Below are 15,034 nucleotides of genomic sequence, written 5' to 3'. Positions count from 1 at the left end.
GGGCCTAATCAGAGCTACATTTCCCAAAAGCATTGCAAGCCTGAGGAGATCGTAGAGACCATTGGTGGCTATGGTTTCTATGATCTACTTGGACGTAATATGCTTTTGGGTAATGCAGCCAAATGATGTGGGAAACTTGCACTCTAAAGAAAGGGTTGGGCAAATCTGGCCCTCGAGATCCACTCTCCTGCAGAGTTTAGGTCCATTCAGGTCATAATTACCCCAATTATGTGATATCAACTTGTAAAAAGCATTCATGTCCTCGTAGAGCTCGTAATTACAGCTTGTAAGATGGGAATTGTCTGAGAGCTCCTACTTGTACCATGTGACTGCTGTACCATCTGACTGCTGCAGATTAATTTAGACATTGATAGTGGTGGCATAGAAACGCATAAAAACGCACTTGAACAAGCTAATCAAGGTCTTCAGGGTTACTAGAAAGCTACAGGCTGGTGAGTTTGATCAAAGATGGAGCTAATCGCTGAAGGGAAGTGGATCTAGAGGGCCAGAGTTGCCCAGCCCTGCTCTAAAGGCTTTGCTGATGATGCAGAAGTTTGTACTTTTTTGTAGAAGAAGGACAGGTTGTCAGTATAGGTAGCACAACTGTGTCCTAAATGTGTTTTGAAACCATAGACCCCCCTTGTTGCATACTGTTTGCATGTAATCATTAACATTAGGCTTAATTCATTATCTTAAAGTCGCAATGAAACTGAAGTATTGACAGATCTTTTCTTCCATATTGTGACGTACATACGAGAGTAACAGATTATCAAGAAAGAAAATAAAATGTTGGACGGAGACTTGGTTTTATGCAACGTCCATTAATTGGATTTGAGATGTAGGCATTGCACTCAAAAATGAAGGCAAGCCTCTGGAGGGACTGTAGCCTGGATGCCAGCCCGAACCCCGCCCACAACATTTTTTGATCGGGAAGTTCGGTCTGGACTCGCTCCATTGAGGAGTAATTATGATCGGTTCAGAAATCGTCGGGCCAATCAAATTGCCAGGGCGGGCTTTATACGATGATGGACAGATGATCTGCAGGGACGTAATCCTCACGTTATCAAAGAGCGCTTGGGTTGAACTGGTTTCCCTCACAGATGACTGCCGCTGGAGAACTGAGATGTAGAGATTCCGCTATCGCGTCTGTTGTAAAAGAAATCGACAGCGCATTCATTTTAAAAGACGAACATAGAACTGCAATCAAGGCATTTGTCGATCGGAAAGATGTGTTTGCCGTCCTTCCTACGGGATTCGGCAAAAGTTTAATTTATCAGCTGGCTCCGATGGTAACTAAGAAGATGGGACGCAATGAAAACCCTGTGGTCGTTGTAGTTTCTCCTTTGGTCGCACTCATAGAGGGCCAAGTAAAAGAAGCAACACTCGTTATTTTACTTCTTCCAGCGTGCGTGCATTTGAGTTCTGTAGTTGACAACTGTGCTATGCAAAGTAGTTGACTTACTGCGTTGCTCTCATTGGTTGTAGGTCTATCCAATTGAGTGCAGAGTTTTTTTTTTCCTGGTTCGGTTAAGACACGCCTCATAATCAAAGCCCTATGAAGCAGTATCAGACTCACATTTTGACTAGAATATGAGTATGACGAAGTCAGGCTAGAGGGACTGGGTTTAAGCTGTCAAAATGATTGGAGAACACTTGCATAATTTTTGGCGTTGTCACTGGAAGATTGAGTTATGACATTTTGAAGAAAAATGTACAAGAAAAGTGTTTGACTTTAAAAGGTTTCCTAAGTACACCTCACAGGAGTAAAGATTGCACAATGGAAAAAGACAGACAGAAAGAGAAAGCAAGTGAGTTTTTTTTTTTTTTTTAGGTTAATTGTAGTGATCCACAACAAGTCGACATGCACAACCAAAGGGGGTCAAAGTTTGGCTGGTTAGTTGGTTACCACCTGCTGGTAGATACTGTCCTTAAAAACATCTTTCTCCTTTGTTCATTCAAAATTAGCCACTAATATTTCATTAAGTTTTTTTCTTCAGACAGCTCTTAAAAGCTTAAAATGGCCTAGTATTTCCTCTCTCCTGCCTTCGACATCACATCTCAGGATAGGTTCTAGTGAAGGCCTTGGAACTGTTAAGTAAGATGTTTTACTGTAGGTCCTGCCTGTGCAATCTCTTTGTGCCCCACATGATCTCTGAGGCTTTCATTTAATTATTGTTTACTTTATGGAAATGTTTTGCAACAAGCTAATGACTGCCTGCATGCCCCTCTCTCTCTCTCTCTCTCTCTCTTCAAGCAGACTACTGGAGTGAAAGTGAACACGAAGACAATGAGACGCCCTCGACGCCCAAGCAAGACAGCCCACCACCCCCTTATGACACGTACCCACGGCCACCCTCAGTGAGTCAGCATCCAGCATGCACACAGATATACCAGCTCCCTCTCATTGTGCAATCCCACACAATAGCACAGACTCATAATGCTTGACATTTGGCATTGGTAAAAGAGCTGTTTTGTAGTGCCGTCCCCCAGACCTGGCCTTACCACGTCACTGAGTGACTGTGGGTGAGTCAGACCACCTCAACTCTAAGCCGACTGTTGAGATGTGAGGAGATTGAGTCTTATCTGTCTGTTTCTCTACTTATCTCTCAGTCTTTGTGAGTCACTGTACTGTCACTGTAACATTTACTCTGTGCTTTTGATAGACAGTATGAGATCTCACGAGATCTGGATATATATATATATATATATATATATATATATATATATATATATATATATATATATATATATATAATATATATATTGGAAGGCCGGCATCAAGTGCCATTACAATTTTTCACGCAGGAAGTTGAACATTCCTATTTTGTAAATTGAATGGATTATAGTATAGTGTCTACGCGTTCCTGAATGTATGTGGTTAAATTTGTGTGCAGTCACCGTTTTTTGTGTGTTTTCAGTGCAGTACTGCAGGGCAGGTCAGCTAGAGGCCGCACACAGCAGCAAAGCCTTTTTTTAAGAGCAAACAAAGAAACTTGAATTAAACGTTTTTCTTTTTCCTTCCGCAAGGCCCCCTCCAGTCCTTCTACACACACACACACACACACACATTGTTCTGAGAGATAAACGAATTAGGGGACTTTGACATTGTTAACTGAGAGACCTCCAGAGTTGTCTGGTTGTTTCTCACCACATTACAAAACAACATCTACTGTATCTATCTGTCTGTCTGTCTGTCTGTCTGTCTGTCTGTCTGTCTGTCTGTCTGAATATAGTCTGTCTGTCTTCAAACCTGATCTTTTGCCAATTGGATGAAAGCAAAAAGAGCAGTTGGCCCACATTTAGAGCCTAATTTCACCCTAACAGCGTCAGTTTCTCCCTCCACACCTCTGTCCCCTATTCCTCCATTTTTCTATATTCGGCACTTTTCACAGAAACCAGATATCTCTCTGTTCATTATTCATCTGCCTGTCTTAGACGAGAGTGGCTATTCAGGTGCCTAGTCTATATTTTGAGTTTCTTCATTTGCATACTTTATTCTTGCCTTTTACTTAAAGGTGAGACGTACAGAATGAGCAAAAGTGTCATGCTCATTCATGATTTGTAAGCCTAGTGAATTTTAAAGGCATGAATGCCTTATTCCTTTGAAAATATAGTTTCATGATGAGCATCAAATGAAGTTGTAGTTATAAAGTCATTTTGGTCACGTTTTTCCTTTGCTTTTCCTTTGAATGAGAGTGATATTGTTTAAAAGCTTCCTACAAAAATGTTGTTAAAATATTTGAGTTTAACCTAATGTTCCATTTATTCTTTTGTGTCCTTTTTACTTTTTCTCTGACCCAGAACCCGGCGAGTGTTGCCAGTCCTTACCTAGAACCAAAGCACGGCCGTCTCTCATCCACAGAAACTTCACAGTCTCGCTCCTCTCATGAGGAGTACCGCTCCGAACCTCAAGGGGGCAGCAGCAGCGGTGGAGGTTCCCCTACGCGGAAGTCCGCCAGCCAGCGCCGTTCATGGCAGGACCTGATTGAAACCCCTCTGACCAGCTCGGGCCTCCACTACCTGCAGACCCTGCCCCTAGAAGACGCTGTATTCTGTGAGCCGGGGGCGGGCCTGTCTCCAGAATATCGCCGCCAATCCACTCTACCTGCCCAACGCACACTGATGCAGGAACATTACGGTCCCTTCCCAATGCTTGAAGGGGAGAGGCTCAGAGACCCTGCTAACACAGTCGGGAAACCCCGCAGCTTCACCTTGCCTCGGGACAGCGGCCTGCATGCCCTCCTCACACCCTCTGCCACCATGGCAGAACAGCGGGACCCCAGCCGCAGGGAGCTCAGCCGTTCTAACTGCATCAATAACGGTGGGTCGACATATTTGTATTAAAATAATGTGTATTATACATTTGTTGTATACATTTGTATTATTATTTTTTTTATATATATATACATTTATTTATTTATTTAATTCCCTGACCCATTAATTCCATAATTAAATTAATTTTTATAATTGACAGTCCTATATGTGTGTGTGTGTGTGTGTCTGTATACTCTATGAATATACCCAACCCAAGTAGTATACCTAAATTAAAATAATTTCAAATCTTAAATTTACAGTCCTAAATGAAATAAATGAAATAATAAATGAAACAATAATAATACATTTAAAAATGTATACACATATATATATATATATATATATATATATATATATATATATTGTGTTTATATTTTTTATTTGTTATAATTGATTTATTTTTTATTATTTTATTAATTTATTTCAATTAGGACTGTCAATTTAAGAATTCAAATGACTAACATTCAAAATGTACACATGTATGTGTCTTGATCAAGCTTGTGCAAAGGTAGTCCTGAATCTTCCCTTTGTTATAATTTTGCAATGTGAGAACCTGTGCTTGAAAGAAAATAAACCAGGTCGGCTCAAATCATCCCACTAAAACCTCTTTACCACAATTATATTCGATTTTAATAGCCCCTCTGATTATGATAACAGCAGGCACAGCAGAGTTATTTTAGTGCATGTGTGAATTTGAGTGCTTCAATGTTAAATTGTTAAGAGCAGTGCACTCAGAGAGGGACATGCGCATGGATTTGTGGCTCTTTTTACATCTGTATCTCTTCCTGTGTTTTCTTAGCTTCTGTATCATCCTCTCTTTCTCTGTTTGAGTGTGTGTTGGTGCTGTATGAAGCATAAACAGTGCCTGAGTTGCAGGATTTTTTTAGCTGTGCTGTGAGGTTCCCCACTGAGATCTGTCCACTCGTTTCTTACATACACACATGCAGGCATCTTCTTCTAGAAATAGCTGCATGCTCTTTCCCATGAAACTCATTTTAAACCTGTCGTATTGGTGTGGTTCTGATACAAGCTCCTGGCCCACCTTTACTTTACCTAACTTGGTTTTGATTTACAACAACAGTTAATCTTGGACATTTCTGTAAGCCTGTCCTCTTGAGGTTATATATGATTACATTAGATTAAAAAGAATATCAAAAACAGACACCATGATACTCAAAAAAATAAAAATTGTATTTTAAAAATGTAATTTACAACATTTTAATAGTTCCCTTAAGGGACAGTAATACATTTAGCAGAACTTTATCTTCTTAACTATAACTTTTTTTCCCCCAAGAACAGATGCCATCTTTGGAAAACAGTCTCGACTAATCAAACCAAGAACGCCATTCATACAGTTCAGAAGTTCACTGAACTTCATACAGTTCAGCTCACTTAGCACGTCGTTCGTGGTTTGATTAGTCGAGACTGTTTTCCAAAGATGGCTCCTGTCTGTATACACGAAGTGGACTGTCTTTATCTTTATCTTCTTATTAAACGGTCTGTACACTTACAAAGTTCTCAATGCTTCGTTTTGCATGTAGGGACCCTCATTATGTTACTGTGTTCGTGTGGGGCTATTTTGAGCCTTGTTAGTGGTATAAACTAGCGATTTCTTTTTACTTATTATATGCCCCCATTACTAGCGTTATACGCTAAACAGTTTTTAGAGATAAAACTCTTTGCATTCGATCATCATGAAAACAAATCTCAGAGAACGGTTGACTAGGTACCAATGTTTTATTAGACCAAAGGTTCATTTTGCGCCGGAGTTCTCCTTTAAGGTCTGACCAAAAATTGCAATAAATATTTTTAAAATAAAAACTATTTAAATAAAACACGTACTACAAACAATATACAAAAGAAATATTTAATTTGTTTATCTGCTTGTCATTTGACCATTAACTGTCATCAGAGAACTGTAAACATGCAAATATGTTAAATTATTAAAATTATAACTTAAAATATCAGGGGGTACTTCAAGTAAATAGTTTACGTCAAAAAGTTTTGGCTGTGTGGGGACCCTCTGTTGAATGCTAATGAACTATATTACTTGGAGGAATAATTGTTTATTCAGATTCTTATTAATAAATGTAACTACTTTTTAAACATGGCCACCTCTTTTACTTTTTTAATGTAACTACTTTTTAAACATGGCCACCTCTTTTACTTTTTTAATGTCTGAAATGCTCTATCTCATGATGTTATGCTTAAACCGTAACAATAAATTCTGAATGGGCTATTAATTCTGTCCCATTTTGGTCTGGTGTCCAGATAGACACATTTTTCTCCACAAACCTCCCAGGAAGCCTCTCACTTGCTGCTGGATTACCACTCTGTTTATCTCCCCGTGTTACTTTTCATCTTCCCCTCGTCTCGCAGTCTATCGCCTCATGGCTCTTTGCCATCTCACCATCTATATTCCCCATCTCACTGCCCATCTCCACTCCCTCACCACCGATCTGCCTGTCTCACTTCCCGTCTGCCCCCTTTCGCAGTGCCCTGTCTAACTTTCTCTTCTAATATTCCCCTTTTTCGTCATCTCAGACGGATCTCCTGCAGCAGTCTATATATAATCCCAGTGGCTTTTAATGAGTCTCCCTCTTATCTGTGTCTTTTATATCGCTCTGTCTCTATCTCTCTCTGGAGGAGTTGGGGGCATCTGTTAGTCATCCACAGAGCCCATGCGTGCTGTACTACATACTGAAGAGAAAAGAGAGGCATGGCCTATTGATCGTGACTCTCAATCACATGTTCCCCAGCAACTGGAAAGTTTTTCTGCACTACTAGAGTTCTGTGCCATTTAAAAAGTTACAAAAGGATCACAAAGAGCTTTAAAACTTTATTGATCTACCCAGGTTGAGTCGTTGTTATTGTAATTCACATCACATAGCTAACCAAGCGGTCGTTAAAATGCTTCTTCTTTCCAGTTATTGCAGGCATTTAACAAAAGCAGGGCTTGCCAGCAATAACTTGCACACAAAATGATAAACAACCAATAAAAATAGTTCTAAATATAATAAAGAGGTTCAAAACGTGGCCTGACAGACAGTAGAGTCCATATCGGTTAGGGTTGTTATTATATAAATAAAAGCTCAAATTCGTACATACCAAACAATAAAACATAATATTCTTCCCACAGTCATTGGGGTCTTTGGTGCATAAATGGAAAATGCTTAAATTGATAATCATTTAGATTTTATTTTTTTAGTAAACTTAAGTAAACTACTAAACTGACCTCCTTATATTGTATTTATTTAAACTACATTCCCTTGCTAAATGCGACATGCATATAGTATATAGTATACCCTTCATCTGCAGCATATGCTGGGAGGAGCTGTGTGGGACTGCTGCCCTCTTGTGGTTGTTCAGAATAGTGGGTATATACTCGCCCACATACTGTACACTGTGGGTTCGGGAAGGCTGATCATAAGAAACGCATGTAATATCTGCCAATAACACCCAGCACTAGATACTGTTCATGGCCCACATGCTTTACCTACACAAACACTCCAACAACAGGACATGAGTGATTCAACTTATTTCCGGACTAACACATGAGCACCAGCATACAGTCACACGCAGAAATATCAAAGAAACAATCAGCATGCCACCTGCTCGGCTGAGTGATTGATTGCCAAACCTGAGTAGTCCAAAGAGAGTTTTTCTCTGTGTTGATGAAATGAACATGTCATGAACAGTGCTGGAATCTGTCTTCTAGTCTTACTGTCCATTATTGGGTTTCTGCCATCCCAAAACCCCTTTTTCAGCATACTGTAATTTCAGCTAAATGTGATTCTGTAGTTTTGCCATTTTGCATGTTAATGCTATTGTTTTTTGGTGGATGGTTTCTAGCTGGTTTATACTGACCATTAGCTGGTTGACCAGCCACCATGTTAGAAAACTCATCTTTGACCATCAAACCCATTTTTGATCATCTAGTAACTGTTTACTAGCACTTCTAAACTGGTTATTAGCTGGTCCGAACTGGTCGATAGCAGAAAAAAAAATCTAAGATGGACCATTAAAAGACTAGCTAATTTTAGACCAGTTAATGACCAGTTTAAACCAGCTTATGAGCTTGTTGACCAGCTAATGGTCAGAGACCTAATGAACAGCTCAAACCAGCTTAAAGCAACTAATGACTAGCTTAGACCAGTTAATGACCATTTTAGACCAGTTACTGACCACCTTAGACTAGCTAATGACCATCTTAGACAAACAAATAATCACCATGTTAACTAGCTAATAACCAACGTAGATGAGTTAATGTCCAAATGATATTACTAAATAATGACCATCTTGACCATGGTTGACAGCTTGAACCAGCTAATCATGTTGAATAGCTAACTCTTTCCTGGTGGAGCCACCCCTCTTTAACCCTGGCTTTCTGTGGCGCCCCCCACAGGCGGGGAGACGGAGTGCCATCGGCAGGCGGATTCGCTTGGTGATTTGTACCGGGCGCTGGAGCGTGCCAGTCTGTCGCCCATTGGTGAGCACCGCCTTTCCACCCGTCTGGAGTACAAACACCTTTTCATTCGGCGTTGCAACGATCCACAGCTAAATGACAAACTGCATCATCTCCGCATCCTGCAGAGCACGCTAAAGGTATCTGACCTCTGCTGCCGCATGGGTCCCACTGAAACCATGTGTGCCTGTTTGTTTCATCTGTCCGTCCGTCCCTCTCCATCTGTCTGATGTCTGTGGGGTTCTGGGGACAGCAGGATTTATTTTTATTTTTTCATTTTTATACAGTTTACTAAGCCAAACTGCTATCCCAGAATCCCATCCATGTTAGACGGAGTTCTCTGTCTGGTGTGGGAGGAGGGTATGGCCAAACTCTGCTCTGAACCCTGCTTCTCTGTGTGGGTTAATCTGGTTTTGGCTCTGCTTGGTGCAATCGGGTCTTCTGTGGTTGGGTCAGTCGACCCATGCCTCTGCTGTGACCCATCTCCCCCACCCCCCAGCTGCTGTGCTGTGCTTATTATGTTGGGGCAGAGCCTCGCGTTGCATTGTGGGTGTAATAAACAGCTGTTTAATAGCACCAAAAAAAAAGGTTCCAAAACCTAAGATTTACGATGGATCATTATTGATGAGCTAATGACACTCACAACCAGCTAATAACAGTTTATGACCAGTGTAAACCAGCTAATGGCCATCTTAGACCAGTTAATGATTAGTTTAAACCAGCTAACGGCCATTTTAGACCAGTTAATGTCCAGTTTAAAACAGTTAATGACCATCTTAAATCAGTTTATGAGCATGTCGACCAGCTTAGGCCATCTAGACCAGCTAATGACCATCTTAGACCAGCTAATGACCATCTTAAACCAGGTAATGACCAACTTAGACCAGCTAATGACCAACTTAGACCAGCTAATGACCATCTTAGAACAGCTAATGACCATCTTAGACCAGCTAATGACCATCTTAGACCAGCTAATGACCATCTTAAACCAGCTAATGACCATCTTAGACCAGCTAATGACCATCTTAGACCAGCTAATGACCATCTTAAACCAGCTAATGACCATCTTAGACCAGATAATGACCATCTTAAACCAGCTAATGACCATCTTAGACCAGCTAATGACCATCTTAAACCAGGTAATGACCAACTTAGACCAGCTAATGACCAGCTAATGACCATCTTAGACCACCATCTTAGACCAGTTAATGACCACGTAAGACCAGCTAATCACCATTTTGACCAGCTGATAATCATCTTCGATGAGATAATGATCTTTGGTATGGCCAAACCCTGCTCTGAACCCTGCTTCTCAATGTGGGTTAATCTGGTTTGGTGCCATTAGGTCTGCCTGTGGTTGGGTCAGTCGGTCTATGCCTCTGCTGTGTGTCTGTGGCTCTGCCTTTGCACCCCCCCCCCAATCCCCTTGCTGTCCTCATTATGTTGGTGCAGAGCCTTGCGTTGCATTGTGGGTATTATAAGCATCCCTTATCACTCAGACTTGAATGAAAGAAGGTTAATTGGGGGCACAAAGCCCCACAGTGCCAGAGGACTCCAGTCAAGTCTGAGCATGCTATCTGTGTTTGCGTGTGTGTGCCGCTCTGCTCATCTAGGCTGAGTCCACATCGCTTCACGTCTACGCTAACCGCCTGTGGCGTGCTTTATGACATCCTAACCACTGTATGAAGGAGACTGTATCTGTAATGCCCACCCTCCACTGCTCTCTTTCTTCACTCCCATAGGACAGGGAGGGCGAGGTAGCACTGATTGACAAGCTGCTGGCCAATCCTAAACTCACATCCTCAGAGTTCCAGGAATGGAAGAAAGTTTACATGGAGCTGTATTCAGGAGAGCCCCAGCGGGACCGTCAGCCCAGCCCTGCCTCTGAGCCCAGCCCTGCCACCACGCCTGAACCCGCCCCCCGCACGCCCTCCCTCTCGCACACGCACTCCTACATCGAGACTCACGTCTGATGCACACTTCAGACACAGAAATAACACCACATTATTTGAAGTCGTTGTCGCTCACTTGCACGGACCTTCAAGATAAAGTATGGGGTGAATTGGTGTTTATGGATCTGATATTTTAATTATGTGGCTGTGAGGGATATATGTACAGAATTAACATTTAGGAATATGATGATGCACTGATGCATGATTTGAAAATGCAGTTAAATTATTTAGTAATTATTATACAATTACCAAGAGGCCCAGATTATATGCACAATAAATTGTCTTAATTTATTGTGCATATAATCTGGGCCTCTGGGTAATTTTATAATCAGTTATGTTCTGATTTATATGTGCTGATAATTATGTGCTATATTATGTTATGTACTGATAATTTTATAATCAGCTCAGTTATGAAATATAGTGTTTATGTTCTAGAATATCTGATGAAATTTTTTAGGAATCACAATAAGATGGTATCTGCCAGTAATTGTTAATGTTTTGACCCCACTTGATTTGAAAAAGGGCTTTACCTGTCTGTGTGAGCTTTCTGGATCACGATATATTAGTATCTTACTAATATATTAGTATACTTATTAGTATATACGTTTTTTAAACGATTCCAAATTGGATCAGCCATCATCTAATGCTCACCAAAAGTTCAAGTTCAATGATTTAATAGCACTGTTAAATCTCAAAATGAATATTCATTTTTCATATTGTACATTATAATTTTGTGATGCCTAAATTCACATTAAAAGTGTATTTTAAACAATTGATTTTAGTTTTTAGTGTTTTATTATTATTATTATTTATTTTTAAAAAATGCATAGAATTAAAATTTTGGGCATGAAAATATTGTATCAGCTATAATTTTACTATCTGTGATTATTATATAATCTCAAAGATTATAAAGATATATTATAATTATTAATTATATTGTACTGTTATCCCTCACAGTCTCGTTTTCATTCACGTCAGATTTGATACCGCATCTACCCAGATTAAGGTCCTTTAACACAAATTCCCTTCTCACTTTTCCTTGTACTTTCCCATCCTGACAGCAATCGCAGACTCAATCTACTTTTTAAATACTTGAAAACATTGTTTACGCAGGCACAGATATCTGTACAAACAAAGCACTCTCAATGGCTCAACTCACAACCAACGGGCTTCAGAGTATGCCACTTCTGCACATGTGGTTGCCATGGTTACGAGTCCTCCAAGCGGCTCAGACGAGGAGAGACAAAGCCGTCGCACCGAGAACAAACCTGGCACACCTCTAAACAGGAACCAGAGCACTTGATCATGGAAATGGAAGCTTCGGACTGAACTCTGAGAGGAAATGCATGTCTGAGGCGGCCTTTGAACACTAAACGCACTGACTGTCACTCTGTTGTGCTGCTGTACCTGTGTTTGGCTGTCTTTTTGAAGCAAATCTCACAGTGGACTCGCAGACGGTCATCACACAAGTTATCTGCCATGTTTATATGCCACTTTAGCATACCATATACTCTACTGTATCATACTATATATTTAAGATATGCTGTTATACATCGGCTGGCCCCGACTTATAGCATTTGTACATTTTCGTTGGAAGATGTGCATGAACATGGAAAACTAATGTGGTTACCTCATGTAACCACAATCTCCGCAGGGTCCTTTAATATACCAAGAAAAGGCATTTAAAGAAATATTCCTGGTTCAAAATCAGTTCATTTCTATTCACAGCTTCTGTGGCTTGGTGTTTTTCACCACCGTCAGTAATTTTGACTCGACTCATAGTAATGCTCTCACAATGGAAGTCTATGGGACAAGGCAATGGAACATTTTCAGGCAGAAATGTGCAGCTTGGATTCTTTCTAAGGTGCTTATTTCAATTCTTCCATACAAAAATAAAAAGTCTATAAAGTTGTGAGACTTTTCTAGGAGCAGATCTTCTGGTAATTCCTGAGGGTGGATTTGTCTCTGTGTAAAATAACCATTTTTGCTGTACTTACACTTATTTGACAAATGTTACGGTGAAGGTTTACACACTTCACACAGTCAAAAGTTAAGACTGGAAATGACAAGGTCATACAGTATGCACAGACAAGGTTAGTAAACCATTCTTTCATTTTGAGCTGTAGTTGTTTGTGAAACCTTATTATTATTAATATTATTAGGGATGCATAGACTAATTGGTACCATATTCGATTTTTTTTATTTATTGTATCATTGGGATACACATCAGCTAATATTAAATATGTAATTCAATAGTACAAAATAATGTTGTGATGCCTAAATTTAATGCAAATGTATGTGAACTGAGTTTTTAGTGTTTTATTTGTAACTTATTTAGAATATTAATTTATTTAAAACAGTATTTAAAAAAAAAAAGAAAGAAATTATTGGCTTATCCATTTTGGCCAGTTTAAATATATCAGTGCATCTCTAATCATAATGATAATAATAACTTATTATATTTAGTAAAAATTATTATTCTGTTAGTCTCTTGTTGACATGCATAATGTTAAAGTCATGTGGATCTATGAGTCTTTGATCATTTAAATATTATTTTAACATTTATTGTGGTCCAGTGCCTTGTCCCAATCAGAAAAGAGTCAAAATAATTGAATGTAGTAATTTACAGAATGCCAAAAATGCTATAGATAGTGTTCAGCTTGTTTTGAACCTGGAATATTTCTGCGCCTGTGCTGCAAACGCTTCTTGACCGAGAGTAACACCTTGCTAAACTGGGCCTCTTATAACGGATGAACATTCGGTGAAGTGTGTGTGCTTTGATTGGTAGAAAATAGCACAGGCTTCATTATCCAGAAGCAGTATTATCTCTGTAACTTGAGTCGGATTGTGGAAGTTCTCTATTCACTACAGTTTTCTGATAATATGAGGTGAAATTATGTGTCTGCGCAAATGAGAGTTCATAATCAAAAACAGATTCACACGGGATGCTCCTAGCAAAAATTTGCACCCTTAAGTGAGCAGAGACGGCACTGACAAGTGATTCTGTACCCGTGCAGAAGGTGTGCTGTTCATCTTTTATGCTTAATCTGAAGTTTTATGGATTTTTTAGTATTGTATACCTCCGTTTGGACTCAAGTTTTCCATTTCTACAAGCTGCCATGCAGTCGTCCTGTGCATTGCCGCGGGTTTAGGGACATTTGTGTCGAGAGCAACAGTGAGTTTTTATGACAACCAAGGTCACCACGACACCGCTGGGCTCAGCCCAGGGACTCGCCGATCAAAGCTGTTGCCCTGAACTCAACCCAGCATCTGTCAGAAGCAGCAGCTCAACTCCTGATATTACATGTATGTCAAAGTTCAGGAGGTCGTCCATCTTTATAAACTCTCAAAGCAAAACATCTCTTGCTACATGGCTTGTAGATACACCACAATCACATTTGTGTTTTTTTTCTAAACCAAAGCTGCCAAATGATTTAATGTCAGTGTTTCAACTGTCAGAAAGGTTCAGCAAACACAAAGACGCTTTATGTGAGGATTTTTAAGAACACTGAATGATCAGAAGAGTGTTTATTGTATGATAAGATGTGTATTATATGATGTACATTGATATTTCAGGTATGACTGACATAATGGAGCACATTTCATTCTGTATGTAATTAAGACTATATTAGCTTGATTTTGATTGAGTGACTCAGGTGCTAATGTGTCCATGGGAATCATGGGAATCCATTAGCTCTTAGAGAAAGTGATTACCAGTGGATATAGAGCTACTAGAACAGATGTCTATTGGTATTTTACTTTAGTAATATATCAAAGTTATTATTAATTTAGTGCAAATCATGTTATGTTTCCTTAGCAGCCCATTTTTTAACAGAGTTGTCGTACAACAATCTAGTTCATCAATATCTGTGATGCTGCCTGTCTTTATTATGAATAGGGCATGTAATTTAGGCAGTGCAGTTTCCTATGTGTTGTGTTTAGCGTACAACCTGGTAAAGTTTACTTTATTTATGACATTATTTAAAAAGAGTTATTGCTTTATCCAGATTTAAGTGTGGTTATACCTAGAGTCAATAAACTTTTATGGATGTAATCATGCTGTATTATTGTATATGCATGTGTTTTTTATATATATGCTGGATACTTTAAATGAAGCGAGTTAAAATGCACATTGGAGAAAGGCGTCCTCGACATTGCCTGACAGGCTGCCCAAACTTTGAGGCTGGTAAATGCCTATGTAGGTCTATTATACCTGAAGAGAAAGCTGTCCGTTTGTGTTCCCATTCATCTCAATGGCAGTTTCTCGGCTGGCATTTCCAACCTTGATTCTGCCATTTTTGTT

At 39.7% G+C, this 15,034-nt stretch overlaps 1 protein-coding gene across 18 annotated transcripts in view; it reads left to right on the top strand.

Moving 5' to 3' along the window:
* Nucleotides 1–15,034, top strand: part of cnksr2a (connector enhancer of kinase suppressor of Ras 2a) — a 105,199-nt gene that overhangs the window by 80,869 nt on the left and 9,296 nt on the right. For 5 of the 18 annotated variants that reach the window (XM_056249068.1, XM_056249071.1, XM_056249070.1 and 2 more), the window contains 4 exons: nt 2,255–2,358; nt 3,802–4,321; nt 8,720–8,919; nt 10,522–11,201. In XM_056249068.1, the coding sequence (XP_056105043.1) occupies nt 2,255–2,358; nt 3,802–4,321; nt 8,720–8,919; nt 10,522–10,752 (1,055 nt within the window). In that variant the 3' untranslated portion in view covers nt 10,753–11,201. Of the gene's footprint in view, nt 1–2,254; nt 2,359–3,801; nt 4,322–8,719; nt 8,920–10,521; nt 11,203–15,034 lie in introns of those variants that run through there. The other 13 variants (XM_056249066.1, XM_056249063.1, XM_056249074.1 and 10 more) reach the window with 6 other exon arrangements.

This window comes from Rhinichthys klamathensis, unplaced genomic scaffold, assembly GCF_029890125.1.
Source record: "Rhinichthys klamathensis goyatoka isolate OS25496 unplaced genomic scaffold, OSU_Roscu_1.1 h1tg000059l_1, whole genome shotgun sequence".
Lineage (NCBI taxonomy): Eukaryota > Metazoa > Chordata > Actinopteri > Cypriniformes > Leuciscidae > Rhinichthys > Rhinichthys klamathensis.
The sequence above is the reverse complement of the archived record's forward strand: the minus strand, read 5'-3'. Positions and strand labels throughout refer to the sequence as shown.